General features: G+C 47.7%; 1 protein-coding gene across 4 annotated transcripts in view; it reads right to left on the reverse strand.

Annotated features, from left to right (window-relative positions):
* Nucleotides 1-25,940, reverse strand: part of RFX1 (regulatory factor X1) — a 788,791-nt gene that overhangs the window by 121,979 nt on the left and 640,872 nt on the right. For all 4 annotated transcript variants that reach the window (XM_069230453.1, XM_069230451.1, XM_069230454.1 and 1 more), the window contains 2 exons: nucleotides 13,517-13,614; nucleotides 13,289-13,438 (listed from right to left, as the gene is read on the reverse strand). In XM_069230453.1, coding sequence (XP_069086554.1) covers nucleotides 13,289-13,438; nucleotides 13,517-13,614 — 248 coding nt within the window. The remainder of the gene's footprint in view (nucleotides 1-13,288; nucleotides 13,439-13,516; nucleotides 13,615-25,940) is intronic.

Here is a 25,940-nt window from a genome sequence, read left to right on the forward strand (position 1 = left end):
GGAGAGCAATAGAGTAACTTTTTGTTTCAGTAAGTGAAGATGAGGTGGATGTGCCATCACGGACTGGCCTTGGTCCCCTTCCTTCTGCCACAATCCACCTTGGGGTTCTTCCAGTCTGGTCTTGGTGTTGCACAGTCCTTTTTCTAAGTCCACCTATTGGTTTTGGGAAAAACCAGGTGTAGGAAAATGGCCCTTGTTGCAATTACCCCCCCACACACACTTTTTGCCTGATATTGAAGCTAACTTGACAGAGTGTGCTGGGACCCTGCTAACCAGGCCCCAGCACCAGTGTTCTTTCCCTAAAAATGTAACATTGTTTCCACAATTGGCACACCTCTGGCAAATAGATATGTCCCTTGTAAAAGGTACCAGTGGTACCAAGGGCCCAGTAATCAGGGAAGGTCCCTAAGGGCTGCAGCATGTGTTGTGCCACCCTAAGGGACCCCTCACCAAGCCCATACACACTGCCTTTGCAGATTGTGTGTGTTGGTGGTGAGAAAAAGGCAAGTCAACATGGCATCCCCCTCAGGGTGCCATGCCCAAAAAATACTGCCTATGGTATAGGGAAGTCACCCTCTAGCAGGCATTACAGCCCTAAGGCAGGGTGCACTATACCACAGGTGAGGGCATAGCCGCATGAGCTAAATGCCCCTACAGTGTCTAAGTCCATTCTTAGACATTGTAAGTGCAGTGTGGCCATATTAAGTATATGGTCTGGGAGTTTGTCAAAACGAACTCCACAGTTCCATGATGGCTACACTGAATACTGGAAAGTTTGGTATCAAACATCTCAGCACAATAAACCCACACTGATGTCAGTGTTGGATTTATTAAAAAATGCACACAGAGGGATCTTAGAGATGCCCCCTCTATTTTACCCAATCCTCTAGTGTAGGACTGGCTGGTCTGTGCCAGCCTACCACTGAGAGACGAGTTTCTGACTCCATGGGGTGAGGGCCTTTGTGCCCTCTGAGGCCAGAAACAAAGCTTGCTCTGGATGGAGGTGCTTCACACCTCCCCCTGCAGGAACTGTAACACCTGGCGGTGAGCCTCAAAGGCTCAGGCCTCTTTTTACTGTGCCCCAGGTCACCCCAGCTAATGGAGATCCCCACCCCGTGGACAAGCCCCCACTTTTGGCGGCAAGTCCAGAGGGATAATTAGGAAAAACAAGGAGGAGTCACCACCTCAGCCAGGACCACCCCTAAGGTGTCCAGGGCTGAAGTGATCCCCTCCTTGCAAAATCCTCCATCTTGGTTTGGACGACAGGGACCAATAGGGTTAGGAATGTGCCCCCATTCCCAAAGGGAATGGACACAATGAGGGTGTAGCCACCCCCAGGGACAGTAGCCATTGACTACTGCCCTCTGACCCCTAAATTGCCCTAAATCTTGTATATAAGCGCTCCCTGAACCAAGCTAGTCAGATTCCTGACAACCTCACAAGAAGAAGAAGGACAGCTGAGCTGAAAACCCAGCAGAGAAGGAAAGGAGACAACAAATGACTCTGCCCCAGCCCTACCGGTCTGTCTCCTGCTTCAAAGAACCTGCAAAAAAAAAAAGCAACACATCCTGCAGGTCTAGCGACCTCTGAAAAACTTCCAGAGGGCTGCCTGCATCACAGAGGATTTAGAAACTCATGTTGACGGCCCTGTCCATAAGAAAAGAAGAAGAAACTGCTTCTAAAGGACTCCCACCTCACTCCAGACGAGTGAGTCCTCACCACTCTGCACCCGATGCCCACGGCCCGAGTCCAGGTGGCCCAACCAAGCAGAGGAGACCCCCAGGTGACGGCAACCAAGTGTCCACCCTGGGTGGACCTCTTCATCCCTCCACAACGATGCCTGCAGAGGGAATCCCGAGGAACCCCCTGACCCGCGACTGCCCTGGAAGATATCCAACACCAAAGGACCCACTGTACCCGCAGCCCCCAGGCCGCAGAGAAATCGATATCCGGTGCAGCAACGTTCAACAGGCGGCCCTCTTCCCTTCCCAACTGGTGGTGTGCCCAAGACACCCCCCTGGACCGCGCCTGCAGCGCCTGAGTGACCCCCTGGGGTCCCCTCATAGAGTTTCATTGGAAACCCGACACCCTGTTTGCACCCTGCACCCAGCTGTCCCAGGGCCGCTGAGGGTGTGGGATTAGTACCTACTTGGGCCACCCCCCAGTGCTCCTCTAATCCCCCCTGGTCTGCCCTCCGAGCCGCGGGTGCTTACCTGCTGGTAGACCGAATTCTGAGTACCCCCTGTCTCCAAGGGGCCCAAGTTAATTTGGCTCCTCTTTGACCTCTGCACCCGACCAGCACTGTGTTGCTGGTGGTGGGTGTTCGGGGTTAATTGGAACTCCCAACGGTGGACTACCTATACCCAAGAGACAGGAACTGTAAGTCATGTACTTACCTTTAAAACTGTACTTTCTTTTCTTCCCCCAAGGAACAATTCTGAAAAATGCAGTGTCCACTTTTGAAATAGATATTCTCTGTTTACTTAAAAAATGTTTTATTTGCTAAAGTGAAACAAAGTTGCAATGATATCTATGTTGAGTACTCCCCTGCAACAGTAATTGTTTCTGAGCTGAATCTTGTGGTTCGAGTAATCAAGTAACAAAAGAATATTTTTCCATATAAAAACCTATTGGCCTGGAGTTAAGTCATTGTGTGTGTGTTTCTCATATTGTCTGTGTGTGCACAACAAATGCTTAACACTACCCTCTAATAAGCCATACTGCTCGACCACACTACCACAAATAGAGCATTAGTATTATCTAATATTGCCTCTGTCAAGCCTCTGGGGAACCCCTGGACTCTGTGCACACTATGGGGGTCATTACGACATTGGCGTCCGCCAATGCGGCCGCACTCCCGCAGCCCCCATTACGACATTCCCGCTGGGCCGGCGGGCGCAAACCAAGTTTGCGCCCGCCAGCCCAGCGGAGATGAGGCCGCAAACATAGGAGCCGGCTCCTAATGGAGCCGGCGGTGTTGCGGCCATGCGACGGGTGCAGTTGCACCCGTCGCGCTTTTCACTGTCTGCTATGCAGACAGTGAAAAGCTGGCCGGGGCCCTGTTAGGGGGCACCTGCACTGCCCATGCCAGTGGCATGGGCAGTGCAGGGTCCCCCAGGGGCCCCAGGACACGCCTTACCGCCAGCCTCTTCATGGCGGTGCAAACCGCCAGAAACAGGCTGGCGGTAGGGGTGTCATAATCCCCAGGGCAGCGCTGCTTGCAGCGCTGCCCTGGCGGATTATCACCGCTGGGGCTAAAACGGCAGGAAACCGCCGGCCCCGGCGGTGCGACCGCGGCGCTACCGCCGCGGTCGTAATAAGGGCCTCCGTACCGCCAGCCTGTTGGCGGTACGGACGCTACATTACCCCTGGCGGTCTCCGACCGCCAGGGTCGTAATGACCCCCTATATCTAATTTTGATATAGTATATACAGAGCCAGCTTCCTACACCAGATACTCACCTCTGCTCTCCTTGGTCCTGGGTGTCACTCTGGTACTCACCTCTTAGGGTTCCTAGCTCCTCCAGCTCCCCTCTAACAATTCCACATCCTTGGGTGGGGGACTGTATCTCGCATTCCACTTATATAGTATATGGTTTGGCCCTCCACTAGGGCCTACATTATTTTCTAATACTTTTGCCAATTCTTGTTGTTTTTATGCTCCTTACTGATTGCCATTGTGTTTATAATTAGTGTGTTTACTTACCTCCAGTTGGAGGGACTGCCTAATACCATCCTAGTATTTGTGTTACCATGATAAAGTACCTTTATTATTGTAACACTGTGTGGTTCTTTCATGTGTGATAGTGCTGTGTGACTATAGTGGTATTGCATAAGCTTTGCATATCTCCTAGATAAGTCTTGGCTGCTCATCCACAGCTACCTCTAGAGAGGCCTGGCTTCCTAAACACAGCTTACACTTCACTAATAGGGGATACCTGTACTTGGAATGGGGTGATAACACCACAGGTGTCCACCACACACCAGGGCAGCTTCCTACATCGCTGGTTCCGCGGTGGGATAAGACATTTGAAATTTCCTTACCACTTTGTTACTAGTCACTTTCCACAGGAAAGTCCATTAATAGTTGTTAGGTACACACTGCGTCTAGTGATCAGGATCTCTAGCCTCCTAGTTTGGGTAAATTGGGGGTCCAGCACGCCCTTTCTCCAAACTTTTCTAGGGAGCCTAATTGTTAGAGTAGTCAGGTGCACACAAACCACTCTAGCAAGATGTCTTCAGTGGATCACACAGCTTAGGTCTCAGATTCTCATTATGAGAACTGCACTTTCCAAGAGTTGAGGGAGATGTGTGCCTCCAGAAAGCTGAAGACAGGGAAAAATTCCAACAAAAGTCTACTTCCGGGGTTACTGCTCCAGGCTGATCAGGAAAGCTCAGGCAGCGAGGAGGAGGAGGAGGAAGTATAGACTGACCCTCCAGTCTCTGACACAGTAGATTTAGGCTATACTGGGAAAGTCAGGGGGAACCTGGGGAATACCACAGCCCTGTCAGGAGCACTGTGGGTACTGAAGAACATGCTACTTACCTTTGGTAATGCATTATCTGTTAGAGACTCTATCTAGCTGCAGATTCCTTACCTTAGAATTTCCTGGCGTCAGCTTGGAATCTGGAGGTTTTGCTGAGCAATACCCTTGCGCGTGCCGTCGGGTGGCGCCGTTCAGATCCGTGTGGCATCGTCGGCGTTGTTGGAGCTGTCTGTGATGTCACGGTCGCCCATAAAGGCACCACTAAGGCCCACGTATGTCAGGTCTTTTCCTTCCCCGCTGGTTAAAGCGCAGATCTGGAATCGAGCTACCCTCTGTGTTTTTTTAAGGCCTTTTTCGACCTTTTTGCAGATTTTTTCATTGGGGGGTCACTTCAGTAGGCCCAATTTTACTCCCAGAGGGTTGGTCCAAAGGTTTCCCAGGAGGAGGGACTGGTCCTTCTCTGTCAACACCCATGTCTCCTCAGTATCTGAGGGGACTCACTGCTCCAACTCAGGGGAAGATTCCTTAGATAGGGAACTTAGGAAACTGATATTGGAGGAGCCCAAGCTGAGGCTGCTGCAGCCGCTGCTAGCCCTAGATAGGGAGGCCTTAGCAGTGGAGAGAGAGATACAGGATTTGGGGTTACTTCCCCATGGTGCAGCAATCTTAGCTCTAGGGACAACAGTTTCAGTGACCGCTTTACTTAAGTCTTTTTTTTTTTTTACATGGGATTGGGTCCTTGTGGCATTGTCTTATTGCCATATACTACTGCACTCATGTTACCATGACTTTATTCAAGCGCCTTTTTGGTAATTTGCTTGCACACATTTATTATCATGGAGTTGCATTATACGTAGCAGCTGGAGTCACTGCCCTTCTTAAAACAGTATGCTTTGTTTGTTTGTTTGCCTCCACTGATTCTCCGTATATTATTTTATATTTTTTCAGGCTACATTTGTGGCCTTTTTCGTTTTGGGATCGTTGGGGCTCTACAAATAACCCCAAACGCTACTGCCCTAATGCATGGTTTTTGCCGCATTTTCTTTATAATGTAACAGTATTAATTACACATTAAGTAATATGTTTTGATCTCCGTTGAACTTTTTAATTTTACTTCATTATATTAGAATTTCTTTTAATTTCACAACACTGCCCTATATACCCTCAGGCTTCGCCTCTTCATATATCAATTTGTCCTTCCTCAGATATGAGGCTTACCATGGTCTCTACGTAATCTCGGTTATCCTACTAGAATTGCGTGACCACACATACTCTTCAGACATACCAGCGCCTACCATGATTCTTCCTGCCATTTTTTAGACCATTTATACTCCTAGAAGTATGGATTTCTCCATCTCTCTGTCGCTGAGATCTACCACCATCCCCTCGCTTACATGAATCCTTAATATGTTCAACACACAAACGTACTAATGATGGTGACAGGACTAAATCAACAAATACACACCCTATCTCTGACCATGTCACTATGATGTGGTTTGGCACCTACGATACGCTTGTTATAGGCCACGTTTGACATGTTTACATAGCAACGGGTGTGCATTCATGTTCAACACTTATTTATTTTTCCATTTCACTCATTGGTCCAAGGATACATCATCACCTCCCTTTTTCTTCGACTTCGAAGCATGCTCAACTATTTGTAGCCATACCTTCCATTGATTATGCTATCATCCTTAAACACCTCTTGAACAAGAATTGGCTACCATTATTGTTGTATATATTTTGCAGCCTTGAAAATGTCACATGTTGTGACGACACACGTGTTGGCTGTGCCTATGTTACGACACGCACCTTGTGACCATGATGATTATGAATATGGAATGACGACAATCCAATGGATTTGATGTCCATGTCTTCCAATAAAAGAACCTACTATAACTAAACCTAACTGGAGAAATTGTTTTTTTTCGAACTCTTATGAGTGCTGCGGTATCTGGGACAAACCTTGCTTGGTATTTCTTCTGAACACCACATTACGCTCTGGGGTAGTGGAGCTTATCTCACCGCATTGCGACACAGTTTTTTTTAATATATCACTGACTGTACATATTTGGGAAGTGCACCCTGTTCTGCCACCACTACCCACTATTCTCCGTGTATCTAATGCACTTGAGTCCACAACCTGCAACTGAAGAATCAGAGGGACTTCAGTTTAGATATTGTTTCTCTGGCTCCGTCTAGCAACTGCAACATTTCCCCGGCTGTGCATCCTCTGAGGTTGGGAAGATGTCAGCCTGCACCATGGAGTAAGAAGGAATCTCCCTTGGAGTGAAGGAGTTACTCCCTTGCATCTGCAGGCACCATCTGCAATGACGACCCATCTGCGTGGATCTGCTCTCCTCCGGAACTGCGCGGATCTGCATCACATGTGGTGGTCTGGCGTAGTCCTCTTGGTCCACTCTGCCAGCTGCCCAACTTGGGAGACGGTAAGCCCTTGCCTCTTCTTGCAGGAAAGTGCCCCTGTGCACCGTGACTCTTACAGCAACCAAGGCTTGTTTGCTCCGCTCCAAGAGATCTTCAGGCTCAGTGTAGCTTGGCCCCCAGCACTTCTTCCTCCCAACCACAGTCTTCTCTCTGCAGCTCCAGTGACGTGGAACTTCTCTTCAGGTGTGCTGACTGGGCCTCACTCGGACTTGCTATGCCTGTTGCCAGTCGGTTGCCTGTGGGGGCTGCAACTACTTCTGGTGACTCTCCTGAATGCTGAGGGTCACCCCAGCCTCACCTCCTGGTTCGGGTCCCCTCAGCCTTGCTGGTGCTCTTCAGCCTTGCCACTTGCACTTTTCTCCTTTTGCATTTGCCAAGGCTTTTCGGTGGTTGTTCAGCACACCACTGACCCACTGGAACCTGACAGCCGACATGGGACACCATCTGTATCACTTCATGGACTCCTCTTCATCTCCTGCGCTGCATGGATGGTCTTCTTCCCCTGTCGACCTGGTCCTGCATCCACAAAAGGGTGGGTAGTGGCTCCTGCTACGACCGGGCACTCCTTCACGAACTGGACTTGGTCCCCTTCCTTTGCAAGGCCTCTTCTGCCAGAATTCAACTTTTGGTTCTTCCAGTCTGGTCTGGGTCTTGCACAATCCTATTTCTAAGTCGTTCTGCTCGTTTTGGGGGAAACCAGGTACTTACAACTGCTCTCTTAGTCGCTGGGGGTCACTCTGGTACTCACCTCTTGGGGTTCCTAGTTCCTCCAGCTCCCCTCTAAGGATTCCACATCCTTGGGTGGGAGACTGTATATCTTGCATTCCACTTATTTAGTACATGGTGCGGCCGTTCCCCTAGGGCCTACACTATTTTTAACTTTTGACAATGGTTGTTGTTTTTATGCTCCTTGCTGATTGCTATTGCGTATATAATTAGTATGTTTACTTACCTCCAATTGGGGGGGAGGCTGCCTAATAGTATTCCAGAATTTGTGTTACCATTATAAAGGACTTTTATTTTAGTAACACTGTGTGGTTCTTTCATGTGTGATAGTGGTGTGTGGCTATAGTGGTATTGCATAAGCTTTGCACGTCTCCTAGATAAGTCTCGGCTGCTCATCCACAGCTACCTCTAGAGAGCCCTTTCTTCCTAAACACTCCCTACACTTCACTAATAGGTGATACCTGGACCTGGTATAGGGTGATACCTGGACCTGGTATAGGGTGATAACAGCACAGATATCCACCACACACCATACCAGCTTCATACAGTACCCTCCCTGCATAAACCGTTTTTCACCAGTCCAGTCCTGCTCTGGCACAAAACTGGACAAAGAAAAGGGGAGTGACCACTCCCTTGTCCATCACCACCCCAGGGGCGGGGCCCAGAGCTCCTACAGGTGGCCAATTGATTTTGCCATCTTGAAACTAAAATGAGCATAGGCCCCTGGGAGAATCCGAGTGGCCAAGTCAGGCAGGTGACATCACAGACCCCCCCCCCCCAATAGGTGGTCACATTGCTAAGTTACCAAACCCCCTTTCAGGGCTATTTAGGGACTCCCTTGAGGGTGGATCCCCAGATTGACGTGCAAGATTCCACCAGGACTCCTCTGAATCGTTTACTTCATCTTCTAGCCACTGGAACCACAAATGGACTCTTCAGGAACCGACAATCTGCAACTCCAGCGATGACTTCGCTTTGCAACATTGTTTCTCTGGCTCCTTCCAGCAACTGCAACATTTCCCCGGCTGTGCATCCTCTGAGGTCTGCGAGACTTCAGCCTGCACCAAGAAGAAAGAAGGAATCTGCCTTGGAGTGAAGGAGTCTCTCCCTTGCATCTGCACGCACCAACTGCAACATCGACTGGCTGCATGAATCTGCGCTCCTCTAGAACTGCATGGATCCTGCATCACAGGTGGTGATCTGAAGTGGTCCACTTGGTCCTCTCTGCCAGCTGTCAAACCTTGGAGATGGTTATCCCTTGCCTCTCCTTGCAGGACAGTACTTCTGTGCACTCCAATTCTTTCTGCGACCAAGGCTTGGTTGCTCCTTCTCCAAGGGATCGTCAGGCTCTGTGTAGCCCTGGCTTCCACCACTTCTTCCTGCAAAGCACAGTCACCTCTCTGCTGCTCCAGCGACGTGGAACTCCTCTTCAGGTGTGCTGAGGGGGCCTCCCTGTGACTTGCTGTGCCTGCTGCCAGTGGGTTGCCTGTGGGGGCTGCTTCTGTTGGCTCTCCCGACTGCTGAAGAGGTCACCTCAGACTCCCCTGTCCCCAGAAAGCACAAAGGCTCTCACCTCATGGGATCAGATACTTGTCTGCTAGTGGCAGGATGGCACAGACCAGTAAGCCGTACACTAGAGGGTTGGGTAAAATACAGGGGGCATCTCTAAGATGCCCTCTGTGTGCTTTTTACAATAAATCCAACACTGGCATCAGTGTGGGTTTATTGTGCTGAGAAGTTTGATATCACACTTTCCAGTCCTCAGTGAAGCCAACCTGGAGCTGTGGAGTTCATAATGACCATTTCCCCAGGATTTGCAGATCTTGGGGATGACCTCCCCATCCTTCAATTGATGCATCCGTTGCAATTGTAAACTTTGGGACTAATGGCATATAAGTGAGGCCTTGAGAAAGATGAGACTGGTGAGCCCACCAGTCCAATGCCTTTATCATCTTTGGCGTAACGAAAATGCGATCTTCGAACAATCCTTGTGCTTGGTTCCACTGAACTTGTAATTCCTCTTTCAACTGTCTAATTTTGAGACGTGCATTTAGAACTAGGTTGATTGTGGAAGATGTCATACCTAAGAGCGATTTGTATAACCTCACTGAAACGGACTTTCTTCTTGATATTGTTGTGGCTAAAGACGTCAGTCGCTTTTGTCGTTCCTGTGTAGGGAAAGCCTTGTTGTGATGTGTGTCCAGAACAGCGCCAAGAAATGTCATTCTCTGTGTGGGTATTTTGAAAGATTTTCTTTCGTTGACAGTGAGACCTAACTTTTGAAAGAGCGTAAGGCAGTCCTTTGTCGCTTTGAGTTTTTTTGGTGGAGTTGACCCTTTTAGTAGCCAGTCGTCTAGATATGGAAAAACCTAATGACCTTATTGTCGGAGAACGGCTGCTAGTGGGGCTAAACACTTGGTGAAAATGCATGGGGCTGACTTGAGTCCGAAGGGAAGGACTTGAAACTGATAATGAGTACCAGCCACTGTGAATTGAAGATACTTGCAATGTTTGGGATGAATGGGGATATGACAGTATGCATCTTCCAAGTCTAGAGATGTCATGTAATCTCTGTTGTTTAGGAGATTTAATATGTCTGAAAGAGTGATCATTCTGAAAGCTTGCTTGCGGAGGAATTTGTTTTGATGCCATAGGTCTAGAATAGGTCTCTATTCCTCAGTTTTTTTTCAGATGAGGAAAAAACGGGAATAGAACACTGTTCCTCTCTGACCCATTGGAACTTTCTCTATTGCTCCTTTGTGAAGCATTAATTTGCTTCCTTTTTTAAATAAGTGAAGATGAGGGGAATGCGCCCCTTTTGGGGGGTTGTTTGGTGGTTTTAGTGTGAATTCCAAGGTATGGCCATAAGCAGCTATGTCTAATACCCATTGATCTGAGGTGATAGTTTTCCAGTTACGGAGATATTTGGATATATTTGCCACTACCTGGTGATGGAGAGGTTGAGCAGCTGGTACGTGGACTGGGTAATTGTTTGCATCCTGTGTCTCTGGATTGATGTGAGGATCTCCGGCGAGCTCCTTGTTTAGAGAAACCAGCCATAGTTGGTTGACAATATGTTTGCGGTGCTCTATATTGAGGTTGGTAAGGCTGAAACTGTTAGAAGCAGTAATAGGAACCTCAATAGGTGGAAATACCTCGCCCCCTTGCACCTTTGAAAGGCAATCTTCTACACTGCAAGGCACCTACAGATTTGGCGGTGTCAGTGATTGTTTTAATGGCAAGAAATGCCTCATCTATGTGCTTCCCAAAAAGTATATCCCTGTCATAAGCTATATCCAGATTCTTTGTTTGCACCTCCGGTCGAAATGACGAGGCTTTGAGCCAACCCTGTGGCCTCAGAACAGCTGTGCCTGTCAGCTGCCTGAACCCTGTTGAGGCGATATCCGTGGCTGTGTCAATAATTTCTGAAGAGGCACATTCTCCTTCTTGTAAGATCTTTTTTGCGACCTGTCTCTAGTCCTCTGGAATGAGATCTATCATAGATTTGATGTCGGACCACATCTGCCTGTCATATTGGGCCAGGATAGCCAAGGCATTAGCAGCTCTCACTGTAATGGCTGACATGAGGGAACATTTTTTGCCTATTGTGTCAAGGCATCGTCCGTCTCTATCTGATGGTACTGAGATGGGGGCAGCCCAACTTTTAGATCTTCTATGTGCAGCTTGAGAAACTATGGAATCCATCATCAGGGGCCCTGTATTTTTTTTCAATACAGGGCAGGACTGCCAGTACTGTAGCGGGGTTCTTCATGATCCTAAAACCGCCCTGCCATAAGTGGTCACTGCTTATGTCTGTTAGCGGTTTCAGAGGCATCCTGATCCCTGAAACCACCTTCCAATTCAAAATCCACTATCTGGTTGGGAAGGCTTTCTATCACTTGGTGAAAAAGTGACAGGCATGGAGAAAAATGCTGTCAACATCAATGAGGTCATGGTCGATGGGGTTGTTGCCAGTGTTTGGAGTAGTGACATGCTCTGTGTCAACATCAGGGGCAATGACATCATCGGTGTCCTCGTAAACGATGGTATCGGTGTCGATGGTGCTGTTGTGAAGTGGGTCTGGTCATCAACAGTGATCTTGACATCAAAAGTGTTACCACTGTTGACAGTGATGTCAGCGTCAAGAGTATAGTCGTCAACTGTGATTTCTTTGTGGTTGATGGCATTGAAGTCACCAGTGGAGGCTGGTGCTCATTTATGACATCCTCAATGTGGTCATTGACAACCATCATTGTTGAAGAAGGTCTGGTCGTCACGGTGTTGTTGTTGAAAATGAAAGTAGCGATGTTAACAATTTCTTCTTTGCCATCAACTACAATGAGATTGAAGTCACCGGCGGAGGCTGAAGGTCACCGAAGACATCCAATCCAAAGAAATGGATTTTTACACTTATGTTTCTTGCAGGCTGGTGTTCACATTGCCTGAAGCATTTTTCCGAAGAAACAACAGTTTTTTTCTGTGAAGTGATGGCAGCAGGTGCTGTAGGATGTGAGCCCATCTCTGAGAAATCCACGTTTCCATTTTTGCACCATCTTTGTGGAACAGCTTGATATAGCACTTTTCACAGAGTCATCTCCAGGTAAAGGGGCATCCCCCTTAGAATAAGGGCATTCTTTCTTTTTTAGGACATATAAGGCCAACCTCCACTCTATATACTTCAGAGTCTTTGAAGGGAAAGTGCTGCAAATGTCACTGCTTGAAGGTTTGTGTGCTGGATAAAGGCAGTAAATACATTGGCCATGTGGGTCATCAGTGTAGATTTTCTTCTGACCACAGGTAAAGCAGGATCTGAATAGAGATGTTTTCTCTCTGTCAGTCATGATGACAGTTGGTGACAGAGTATAGGTCTTCATGGTCCAGAAAAATGGGAAACCTCTAAAATGTCCCTCAAAATCAACTTACAGTTCACTAAATGTTGACAAATAGGAGTGGCAAAGCTCCAGGGTACACCAGAAAATATCAAGTTACGGTCAATGAAAGCTTAGAGTAAGGTTCTTCACAGAGACTCCCTCACACGGGCATGCAATAGAAACTTGAGCTATAATGGCATTTACGGGGAATATGATTTCACCTCTTTGACTGATGTTCAGGTTGCTTCAAATGAGGTGGATGTGCTACTGAACAAACACAATTGTTGTGGCCTACCGCCATTTTAACAATGTTTAATGCTATTTTAGATTAACAGGGATTCACAGCCTGAGAACAGCAAATTATTCAAGCATGTGAATATAGGAAAGATCCAATGCTCTATTTAGCTACTGAGGGCAACTTGGGAAGAAAGATCCACACAGGATACTTTGTATACGCAGTCAATGTGGGGGAAGAGGCTAACACCAGATCAGACTTAACCATCAGCCACACTCTGCGAATGGAGCAGGCACCAAACCTGAGCATGATGTACCCAGCGTATGAGGCTTAAACATAAAGAAGAAAGTCCCACATAGTGAAAGATTATAGCTACCACAGAGTTCACCATGAATAAAGTACCACAGCAGAGCTCTTCATACCACCCTGGAGGGGTGGGCTTTGAGAAAAAAGATAACAGTGCAACCTCACACCCAACCACCACAGTCAATATGAGTAGAGAGGCTGCACCAGAGCATGTTTTACCTGCACGTTAGTGAAGTCCACACGGTTGAGGTCACTCAGCATCTGGTTGATTTGTGCTGTGTTCTGCAGGACTGCACGGGCTGCCTGGGCCAGGTGATTAAGGGACGTGTACCTCCGCAGTGTCTGGGCAAAGGCACTGGCTGCTGCCACCTGTGGAAAAAGCACAGGTCAAGCACTGCTGGAGTCTAGGGGCTGACGATATCATATGACAGAAGGGGAGTGCCCTACCTTCACACGCACCATCTCTTCTGGAATATTCATCATGGCACTGCTTAGCCAGCTCTCCAAACTCTTGGCAAAGTTGCGGATGGCTTGTGTCAAGGCACCTGAAACAGCGAGAGAAGTATCACACCACTTGAGCTTTATAAAATATCAGTACAAGAACAAGTAATGAAACAAAATGCAATTGATAGCACATGTGACAATGGTGTTGGATCTAAAATCTATCATGGCACTTTAATCTGAGTCACCCTGGCTCTATTCTGTGTGTGCTGATTCACTTGGTACCTTTCCTCTGGGCGGACACAAACCATGAGCCTACTATGATGTGCTCCATATGTTTTCTTTGATTGCTCCATGTATCTACTCCATGTGGCCCCTCTGCTGTTCTGGTTATTTCCAGAATTGCAGAGTCAACCAGTACACTTGTAGAGTCTGGGCATCATCTGTCTAGCAATGGCAGTGTATGATTCTCTGTTACTAACTTTGTATTCCATCAGTAAAACCCTTTCATTAATGAAAAAATCCTAAAATGAAAAAAAAACTTCATATTAGGGAATATTTATGAAATTCCACCAGACCCTGTGTGGATCTGTTAAGACGGGAATGTGTCATGCATGCAAAGTTACATCCTGACTTTTTTTTTTAAATAGGGACCAGAAGTCATGCTAATTTAACATGGGTGCAGAGGCCTAGACTTGCCTCTCACCATGTAAGGTCCAGGATCTGTCCTGTGATCTGGAGGGCCTCACCAAGTGTGCTCTGATATTAATCAATGGATTACGGTCCTTGCCCTGGGTACATCACATACAGTGGTGGTGGCAACAAACAGAGTTTTGTGAATTTATAGTCTGAACAGACATGTGTGTGTTTACCCAGACGATGAAGTGAGACGAATGGAGAAGGGGCTACCTTTAGAAATTCCTTGAGAATTGCAGGCTAGAAATACAAAGCATTTTTGTGGTCACAAAAGCCTGACTTGCAGAATCTGGCAATCTACAATGGTAAAAATGCTTTTTGTTATGTACAAACACCAAATCGCGATTCAGCAACTTGTTACTGAATCACAATTTAGGTTTGCGACCCAATTCAGGTTCGGTATTTGGAAGGGACGTGTTTAGTCCAGTATAAATACTGAATCTGAATGCTATTAAGTGTTTTGCGACCAAAATCCAGTTGCAAAACATTAATACTTTACTGACTACAGAAATGTAGTGGTGAGGAACCCTTTCTCCTTTGAGGATGTTGACAAATTTTCTAAGGGTAGGCAACTTTTAAAAAATGTAAGCTCAATTTTTATTTTTTTTCTAACATAACTTTTTTTCCTTTCAGGAAACCAGGTTGTGTTTAAAAACAAAATAAATACTGGTTTATTTAAAAGCAATCACAGACATGTTGGTCTGCTGATTCTAGCAGGCCACCATCCCTGTGATAGCTGTGATTTCTAGTGTGTTGCAAATTGTGATCTATCTCATTATTATTAATTAAGTAGGTCGATTTGCTACCCACTAGGAATCTCTAATTTGTGACCAACCTATTAATACATAGGTTGGTTCTCAAATTAGCACTCAGGTCGCAAATTGCAACCAGTATTTTTTGACCTGAGGTCAGTACATTTGGCTTTGTGTTGGCAAAAGGCTGTTGATTAGTTCTTCCTGAACATTGTCGTATGGTAGATGGGCAGAGTGGGACAGCAGTTTCTGTTTTAGGTGAAAAAGTTTCTGGAGAGGACCTGCTTTTTGCCTTCCTCTGATTACTGCTTCAGGAGAGTAATGGTAGCCAGGTGCAGATAACCTAATGTTTTGGATACTCCTTTCAGAGCTAAACCCAATTCTATCTGCTGTGAGACGAATCACTCTGCACAATGATATTTAAAAGAGAATCAACTCAAACTGGTTCCGGAGCCTGAGACAGTGGATCCACTATCCTATTTGGAAAATGTGTATAAGATTGGGATACATACCACCCTACTTTGTTCCAGTTGCAAGCTCTTCATGACCAAGGGAGAACTAATATGACTGTTTTGTGACCAGGGCTGGTGTCAGCATGACAACCAGTCTCACAGGGCTCTGAGGTCATCGCCTGAAGTCTACAGCTTGCTGGAGAAAAACTGGGTCTGGTAAATGACCTAGAAGCCCAACTGCCTGCTCCAAGTGGGAAGGAGAGTGTCTGGCAGGAGGATAGATTTTCTAGGAGTAGAAGCCTAGCATGTTCCCAGGGTGTGGGGTACCCAAAAGTAGCTGACTGCCTAGAGAGAGTGAGGCCAATCCTAACCCAAAGTCTGCATGGTCCTGCAGTATTCAGTTGCCGCTCCCACCATGGCCTGCGTAAAGATGTATTCATCCAATTGTCTCATGCAGCCTGGCGTTCACACTATGAGCACAGAGGGCCGTGTACTGCTGCTACCACACAAGGTGTCCACCTAAGAGAACCTGCTGCATTAGTCGATGTCTGCTCAAACTGAGAGCCTGTGTCTGAAGACAAGGAGAGGGAAACTGTTGCTGCTAAAACAAACCTTTGCTGAATTGGACTTTATGGGCTAAAAGACAACCAAAATGGCCTATGGATCAGTCTTTGAGGTAATCACTTGTGATCTGCACCTGTGTCTAGTCTATGCCTGTACCCATATCTGTACCTTAGTCACATGAGAGAGTTGGAGTGTTGACGCAGGCATCCAAGGGATATCTGCATTATGTTAGGTCCTATAAGATATAGGGGCACAGAACCCTGTAATCGAACCACCTCAGGAACATGTAGTAACACTAAGTGAATAAAGAACAGGCTAATATTGGGCTGGACAATACCTTATTATGTGTGTTGACAAGCTGTTTAGGTCTGAGTTCTTGACCTCCCCCTTCCCAAAAAACATCCAACTATCCTCCTGAAATGCTTGTGACTGCTCACCATTGTTAACCTGAGAGTTAAGTGCAGAAAGAGCTGTATATGGCCAAGGTTGTATAGTCATTGTAAGACAGACCCCAGTATACCAGTGGAAAATGGCCTCAACCGCAACCGGTGGGCACCAGTGGCCCCTGTCTGTCTTGTGGCCCCACATCTTTCTTGGTGCATAAAAGATCTTACTCAAACAGAGTCAAAAATGAACTGAGTGACAGAATACCCCTGTACTGCATTCTCATCTTTGCTGGATTAAAGCAACCATGCAGCTTTTCTTCCACATGAAGCTTTATGCCTACAGTTCCTTTTCTTTCTGAAACAGCTGAGTCAGCAAACCCTCACAAAGTTTTAATTTTCCATATTTTCTAAATATACTTAAATGTATAGGATACATAGAAAAGAGTAACCATGTAATGTGGTCCACTATTACAAGATAAACAGAATAGGACAACCGTGTAATAGGGTCCAATATTACTATTCAGGGGTTCTGGTGACATCCGAAATTAAGAGGACAGAGGTAAAGTGATTGTAAATGTCAGCTGAGGCCCTAGATAGCAATATAGAAACATATTACCCACCATGTATATTTTTAGAGTACATATTTATTTGGTCATCAAGGATTCAATGAGTTTATTCAAATTCTGGAGTGCAAGAGTGGACTATACAGATATATAGTAAAACAAAGGAAACATTTAGTTATTTATTATGCTTTAATAGTGCTGAGTTCAGATTACAACTTGTTTACTTTAAAGATTAAGGCCCTCATTATGACAGTGGTAGTAAAAACCGCCTACCACACGACAATGGCTGCCAAATCAACGTCGCTGTGGCTACCAGCCAACCACCATATTATGACCATAGCCGGAATTCTGCCATAAGGATGGCGGAATTCCGGCAACGGCCATAGCGGCGGACAGCGGTAAGGTGGCGCTGCTGCCAACAGCAGCGCCACGCCAGTAGACCGCCGCAGACCGTATCATGACCCATGATACGGCCTGGCGGTGTTCTGTTGGCGGACGCTGCTGCTGGCTGCTGGCAGCAGCGCCCTGTCCCGTCTCCTGCCGGAGGACCCCCTGAAATCAGGTAAGTTGGGTGCTCCGACAGGGGAGGAGGGTGAGGGGTGGTGTGTGTGTGTTTGTGTGGGTGTGTGTGTGTGTACGTATGTGTATGCGTGAATGTGGGTGTGCGTTGCGTGTGGTATGTGTGTACATGTGTAGATGTGAGTGTGCGTGTATGGTGTGTTGTGTGAATACGTGGGTGTTTGTATAAATGGAAGTGATTGTGGATGTGTGTGTGGATGGATGTATGCATGCGTGCGTGGGCGAATGTGGGTATGGGTGTGTGTATGCGTGTACATGATGGTGCGTGCAAGTGTGTGTATGTCGGGGGGGTCGGAAGGGGGAGGGCTCTGGGGAGGGCTCTGGGGAGGGGAGGGCGGGAAGACCCCTATCAGTGACATGGAAGGAATTACATGGCTTTCATGGTGGTAGGAAAGCTGTGAAAACCATGGCGGTAGGCGGGGTCATAATCCCGTAGACTGGAGACTGTAGTCTCCAGCCCAGAGGCTGTTACCGCCCTGGTGGACGGAGTGGTACATTGGCAGTTTGGCTTGAGCCAATGACATATTTTGGGGAAAGGTACCGCCAGCCTGTTGGCAGTACTTTTCTCCAAAATACCACCGTCTGCCAGGCTCCTAATGAGGGCCTAAGCTCCAGTTTTGAAAATGACATGATCACATAGCAGAAACACAAAATGCACCTTTGATTGTGTTTTCCCCATCACAGCAGGTATATGTGCATGTGTAGTAGTGAAATTAAACAGCTTACTTAAAGTCAAGCTTGCACTTCCTATGCTTATTAACCACAGGGTGGTGGTTGGTGCAGCTGAAACTACAACACAAAAATCTAGAAACAGTAATTTACAAGTAACATTTTCCATCTGTAGCATGTATTGTTGTAGATCACATGCTTAGTGATGACTAAGAAGTAGCGCCCCATTAGCTTACGGCTGAGGCAGACAAAGTATAAGTAGTTGTACTGAATAATGTTTTTAGAGCAGTGTTGGCATCTTGAGGTTCTTTCCTTGCATGAATGTCCAAACACTAATGTCTGGTGAACGTGTGCAGATAACAATGTCACTACATTACAAATATAATTTCATGGGATGTTGCCTACGAAAGCCATGATGGTACCTATTGGTGAGTGAAATGAGTCTGCAGACTGTGCATGAGCCGGGGGTTCGGGCCGGGGTGAAAATGTTGTGGGGGGCTGGGCTCTTGGATGTAGGGGTGGGGAGGTGTGGGGGAGTCATCTACCGGCAACAGGAATGCAAATTCCTGTCACCGGCAGTCTTTTTGCCAGGGTTTTCGTTGCGTTGCTACTGCCATGAAAATCCTGGCGGAAAGGAGAATCGTAATGCCGCCGGCGGTCTTAGGTAGAGCATCGGAGATGCTTATCTCTGGCCCAGCGGTCTGAACGCCCTGGCGGTGGGAACAGGAAAGTGTCGGTTTGGCACAGGCCAAAGCGCAACACTCATAATATGGCAGTCCACACCGCAGGCCCATCGAAGACCACTAGACTTGTAATGAGGATCTGTATCTAGCTACAGATTTCTTACCTTAGAATTTCCTCAGGTGTCAGACCAGATCCAGAAGATTTTTCCTGATCAGTACCCCTGTGAGCCACTAGGTGGAATCAATTGGCTCCGTGAAAGTCGTCCGCACTGGAAGTGACATCCGCAGCACCTGTGTAGGCACCACCCAGGGGTGCTGATGTCAGTTTCTTTTTACGACTTTCCACACTAGAAGCATTGAGCCATCAAGAACACTGACCATTGGTGTAGAAAACTGGGACCCTGAATGGGAACAGCCTGGACCTAGAAATCAGTTTCCAGAGAAAGGAGGATGGATGGGTTAGTAGGGAATCTGCATCTAGATATAGGGCCTGATTCTAACTTTGGAGGACGGTGTTAAACCGTCCCAAAAGTGGCGGATATACCACCTACCGTATTACGAGTTCCATAGGATATAATGGACTCGTAATACGGTAGGTGGTATATCCGCCACTTTTGGGACGGTTTAACACCGTCCTCCAAAGTTAGAATCAGGCCCATAGTCTCTACCAGATAAGGCGTTACCAAAGGTAAGTAACTTGTTCATTTGGTAGAGACTTCTAGCTGCAGATTCCCTACCTTAGAATAGACAACCAAAGAATACCATCCCTGCAGGTGGGTTTGCAGACCAATTTCAAACATGGAAGTCCTGCAGGACTGAATAGGCAAAGTGCCTATCCCTACCGACCTGACAGTTCAGGCAGTAGTGCTTTGTGAATGTGTGCAAAGATGTCCACGTTGCTGTCTGGCAAATATACAGGACTGGAACTCCACATGCTAACGCACTGGTCACAGTTTTAGCTCGGGTGGAATGTGTTTGCAAGCCTTCAGGTGGTAGCATTTTGGCCAGTGCATAGCAGATCTTAATGCAGAGTACAGTACGATCCATCTGGAGATGGTCCACTTATGCACAGCCCAACCAATCCACGCACCAACATACTGTAGGAAAGTGACCCTTTTTGACATGGTCAAACTCAGTTTGTGTCTGGTATTTGATGTAATTTTTACTGAAAGTGCACTGGGTTCCTCCTAACCAGGCAGTGCCAGATCTCTTTTCCTAAAACTGTCCAATTGGTCCCAAATTGGCAATACCTTTGGCTCACCTATAAGACCCCAGTATATGGTAACACTGGTACCTAGGGCATGGGTACCACAGAGGGTCCCCAAGGGCTGCAACATGTGTTGTGCCACTGGACAGGATACCTCGCTTAGCACATGTAGCACATGCAGGCTGCCAGTGCAGGCTATATGTGTTGGTGCAACTAAAAGTGAAAACACAGCATGGCACACATCTCTGGTGGCAGCAAAACTTTAAATAGGGAGAAAGAAGAAGCGTTTGAACCTAAGATGCCCAAAGGTATTGCCCCCAAGTATGTGGAAGGTGATGATATCACCAAGTAGTTTACAGACTTTGAGAGGGTTTTAAAATGAGGAAACTCAGCCAAAAGTATTGGGGCTCTCTACTCTGGGAGCTGTTCTCAGGAAAATGTAGCGATGGGCTCCTGACAATGAAAGAGGCAGATGCTGAGTCCTATAACCACATGAAGGATACCCTGATTGAGGGCTTTGGACTCACCACTGAAAAATACAGGATCATGTTTAGGGAGACTAGGAAAATGTCTAATCAATCCTGGGTAGATTTTATTGACTTCTCAGTTAAAACACTGGGTGGCTGGTTAAACATGTGCAAGACTATGATGGGCTTTATAATCTTATTATGAAAGAGCATTTGTTAAGTAACTGTGTTTCTTAACAAATTGCATTAGTACCTGATAGACCTAGGTCCAATTTCTCCCCAAGAATTAGGAAAGAAGGCAGACCACTGGGTCAAGACTAGGGAATCGAAGACAACTCATGGTGGGGGGTGACCAAAAGAAAGGTGTTGCTAAGCTCACCCAAGGGAAAGATGGTGACCAATCTAAAGGTAAAAACAAAGAGTCTTCTAAAGGTCCCCAAAAACCTGTACAAGAGGGTGGGTCCTAGAAAAGACACAGAGCAAGGGTGGGTACCAGGCTAAGAACTGGGATCCCAAGAAGACTTGGGCCCTCATTACATCCCTCGCCGTAAATCCCGCTTACCGCTGTGCTGAAGGCCACCAAAATACAGTGGCAGCGGCAGAAATCCGCTACAGGTATTACGACCCACAGCTCGTAATCCGCCACAATACAGACACCCACACAAGTCCGCCACGCCAAAGGTCAGTGATAAACTGCCGATACCAAAACCCACACCGTCACACCAACAGGAATACGCCCACAGTATCACAACACACGAATCAACGCTGCGGTCTTTCAACCGCAGTAATCCATTGGCCGTACACACCGCTGCGCTCAAAATACACACACACTTACAAAACATAACCACATTGGACAATTCTAAATACACACACCTGATACACATACACACACCACACCCATACACTCACACCACTATAAAACACACACCCACATTACCCACAACCCCTTACAACAAAAGTTTTGTGAAGCAGAGAGGGAGAATAGCAAACACAACACCAGCATCCACAAGCACACAATACCATCACTCATACAACATCCATGCACCTCAAACAACACACCCCAACACAACACATCACACAGCACAACAAACATCACCTCACACATTACCCACACCACATCATGGCACCTCAAAGACACCCCAGGTTTTCTGAGGAGGAGTCCAGGGTCATGGTGGAGGAAATCATCCGGGTACAGCCATAGCTTTTCGGATCACGGGTGCTGCACACCTCCATTGCTAGGAAGATGGAGCTATGCGGAGAATCGTCGACAGGGTCAACGCAGTGGGACAGCACCCCAGAACACAGGATGACATCAGGAAGAGGTGGAACGACCTACGGGGGAAGGTGCGTTCAGTGGTATCCAGACACCAGGAAGCAGTACAGAGTGCTGGCGGTGGACCCCCACCTCCTCCCCCACAACTAACAACATGGGAGGAGCAAGTCTTGGCAATACTGCATCCTGAGGCCCTCGCAGGAGTAGCAGGAGGACTGGACTCTGGTAAGCCATATCTTTAATACCATATCCCCCCACCCACCTGCATGCCATCACATACCCCCACCCTCACCCTCACCCCCATCACTCCAACACCTCACATATGCACCACCATCACAACCCACCCATCCCAATAACAAGCCCTGCATACAACACCTCTGCATGGACACCCATCACCAAAGCATGTCCAGTACAGATACCCACACAGACCCCAAAATCACTAATCACACAAGGGCAAACACAATAATGCAAGCACAAGAGTAGAGGGTAACTCACCCATTGCACAAGATGGCACACACAGATACAATAACTATGCAATATTACACCCCAACAGGACCCATACCCAACGTCACCGGGCAGGAGGTGCCAGACATATCCAGTCCCCCCACAGAAGAGGCCCACAGTGACAACAGCAGCTCTGCACATCTGGATCAAGATGACCAGCCCGGCCCATCAGGGACCTCTGGACAGTCGGTTCCCCTGCCACTGTCACAAACCACCGCAGAGGCTCCCCCCTCAGGAAACACCAGCACAGCACCCACCCAGCGGGCCCATCCCTCTGTCCCCAGGACACGTCAATCAGCAGGGTGTCCACCACTACAGGGACCCCAGGCAAACCCACCAACCCAAAACAATCAGGGACCTGGGGTCAGTGGCAGTGGGCACACGGTTCAGGGGACAGAGGCACAGGATAACAGGGAAAGTGGGAGGACTGCTGTGTGACAGGGTGAGGACAGGCACAGGGAACCCACTCTCCACGAGGCACTCTCCAACATCATGGGAGCATACCATCATTCCTAGGAGACCATGGGCACGGTACTGGCCATGTTTCAGGAGACCCAGCGGCTGCAGGAGGAACACTCCCTGGGGATCTGGGAGGACTTGAAGTCCATCAACACCACCCTGGTCACCGTTGCAGGGGTGCTGGCAGACCTGGCCAACTCCATGAAGGACAGAGTGGCACACAAACGGGCCCCTGACGCTAGCCCGAACAATGAACAGCCCTCCACTTCTGCCGGCGCTAGTGGACAGGAGGTCCCATCAGGACCAAGATGCCACCAGCACCCCACCCCTGCAGAAGGAGAACCACACTGCAAACGGTCCCTGAGATCCAGGAACAAGACAGAGAACATTGCCAAGACCCCCGCCAGGAAATAACACTCTCCTGATTGTCACCCTTTTGTCCCACTTTGTCACCCTGACAACTTTGAACTGCCATTAATCCACTTCCTATGCCCCCTTGGACAATGCACCTGTGAGACCAAGAGACTGGACTCTACCATGGACATTCCTCCACCACCACCCCAGCCCATTGTACAGCCCCCTCCACTTATTTGCACAGAAATAAACACCCTTGAATCACAAATCAATCTGAAGTCAGTCCGTACTTTCACAAATTTGTAATTGCAACCTCTCAGAAATATAGCAATGTCAATGTTCATGTTCACATACCAATGTTACACAGTTGTTGGGCAGCAGAAAACATAGCAGAAGGCACAAAGTGGGACCCAGATCTGTGAAATGGAAAGGCAAAGTGACATGTCAGGGTCCATACACAGAGGTAAAAAGGCAGATTTATGCAATGTCCTACAGTAGTATGATATGTGAGAAGCAGTGCCATCCTCTTACCTGTGCCTCACTGGAAATATTGCATGATGATGTTGTTTCGGTTGTCTATATCTTCTTCTTCTGCCTCTTCTTCACTGTCCACAGGCTCCACAGCTGCCACAAGACCAACAAAAGGCCCATCCTCCTGCAGAAAAGGCACATAGCATCGCAAAGCCAGGTTGTGCAACATACAGCATGCCACGATTATCTGGCACACCTTCTTCGGTGAGTAGTATAGGGAGCCACCTGTCAGATGGAGGCACCGGAATCTGGCCTTCAGGAGGCCGAATGTGCGCTCTATTATCCTCCTAGTTCGCCCATGTGCCTCATTGTAGCGTTCCTCTGCCCTTGTCCTGGGATTCCCCACTGGGGTCAGTAGCCATGACAGGTTGGGGTAACCAGAGTCACCTGCAAATATCGAGGGACAACTGTTAGACATCCTCCAACTCTTAGGGACTCTCCCATACCCAGATACCTATGTCAACTGTGTTGGGACCTTGGGCTCACCTATTAGCCACACACAGTGCCTCTGGAGTTGCCCCATCACATAAGGGATGCTGCTATTCCTCAAAATGTAAGCGTCATGCACTGAGCCAGGATACTTGGCATTCACATGGGAGATGTACTGGTCTGCAAAACACACCATCTGCACATTCATAGAATGGTAGCTTTTGCGGTTTCTGTACACCTGTTCATTCCTGCGGGGGTGGGGACAAATGCCACATGTGTCCCATCAATGGCACCAATGATGTTGGGGATATGTCCCACAGCATAGAAGTCACCTTTCACTGTGGGCAAATCCTCCACCTGAGGGGAAACAATGTAGCTGCGCATGTGTTTCAGCAGGGCAGACAACACTCTGGACAGCACGTTAGAGAACATTGGCTGTGACATCCTTGATGCCATGACCACTGTTGTTTGAAAGGACCCACTGGCCAGGAAATGGAGTACTGACAGGACCTCCACTAGAGGGGGGATTCTTGTGGGATGGCGGATAGCTGACATCAGGTCTGGCTCCAACGGGGCACACAGTTCCTAGATTGTGGCACGATCAAGTCTGTAGGTGATAATGATGTGTCTGTCTTCCATTGTCGACAGGTCCACCAGGGGTCTGTATACCGGAGGATGACGCCATCTCATCACCTGCCCCAGCGGACATGCCCTATGGAAGAGAAGGGAGAGCAGAGGGTCATACACCACATAGGTTTCACAAGGCTGTTTAGCACAATCGTGATTTAATCGTGTGTGGCACTGTCTGTCCGTATTCCTGGCCAAAAGAGCTGTGATGCAGTTAGTTGCCCTACCGTTTTGAGGCGTCGGGGTAGGCAGTCGAAGACCGCTGCACAATTCAGCATTGGGTATCATTGGGCCCTATGGGTTCCAGGAGCCAATGACGATGTACGCCGGCGGTGACGGTATGCACCGCCGCGGATGTGACTGCCATTTTCTATCTGTTTACTCACTTGATACCTGACCTTCAACAGGAGAGGACCTACACTGCAAGTGCTGCTGTGACCTGCGTCTGGAAGCGATGATGGCTACAGTGTCTGGGGAAAGGGCCCCTGCCTTCACTGCGGAGGAGTTGGAGAAACTGGTGGATAGGGTCCTCCCCCAGTACACGCTACTCTACGGTCCTCCAGACAAACAGGTGAGTAAACCTCAGGCCCTCCCCCAGTCAGTCCTGCTGCCCTCAGTGAGGAGGCTATTGACCTCCTGAGATCCCTCACTGTTGGGCAATCAACCATTTTGAATGCCATCCAGGGTGTGGAGAGGCATTTGCAGCAAATAAATGCATACCTGGAGGGCATTCATTCTGGCGTGGCAGCCCAACGAACGAGTTACTTACCTTCGGTAACGACTTTTCTGGTGGATACATTAGCTACCTGTGGATTCCTCACCTAATGAATACTCCCATGGCGCCAGCATTCGACGGAAATCTTCTTCCTAGCTTCTGCACGTCGACGAGGACGTCACATTAGCCCACGCGACGCCGTCTGACGTCATACAGGCAATAAGAGGTCCTCGCCGACGTGCCGACGTCAGTACCAACATTTTTTACGTGCATGAGAACAATAACCCAATGCAATGAAAGAGCAAGGCAACATCCCATAACATTGTAAATCACACAACATTGCAATAAAATGGCTATAGATTTAATATAACTCTCTTTTTTTTTTTAAACAAACAAATATATACTAATTATGTATATACACAAAGATATATATATATATATATATAAATATATATATATATATATATATATATATATATATATATATATATATATATATATATATATATACAAATATCCA

This window comes from Pleurodeles waltl, chromosome 4_2, assembly GCF_031143425.1.
Source record: "Pleurodeles waltl isolate 20211129_DDA chromosome 4_2, aPleWal1.hap1.20221129, whole genome shotgun sequence".
NCBI classification, from domain to species: Eukaryota; Metazoa; Chordata; class Amphibia; order Caudata; family Salamandridae; genus Pleurodeles; species Pleurodeles waltl.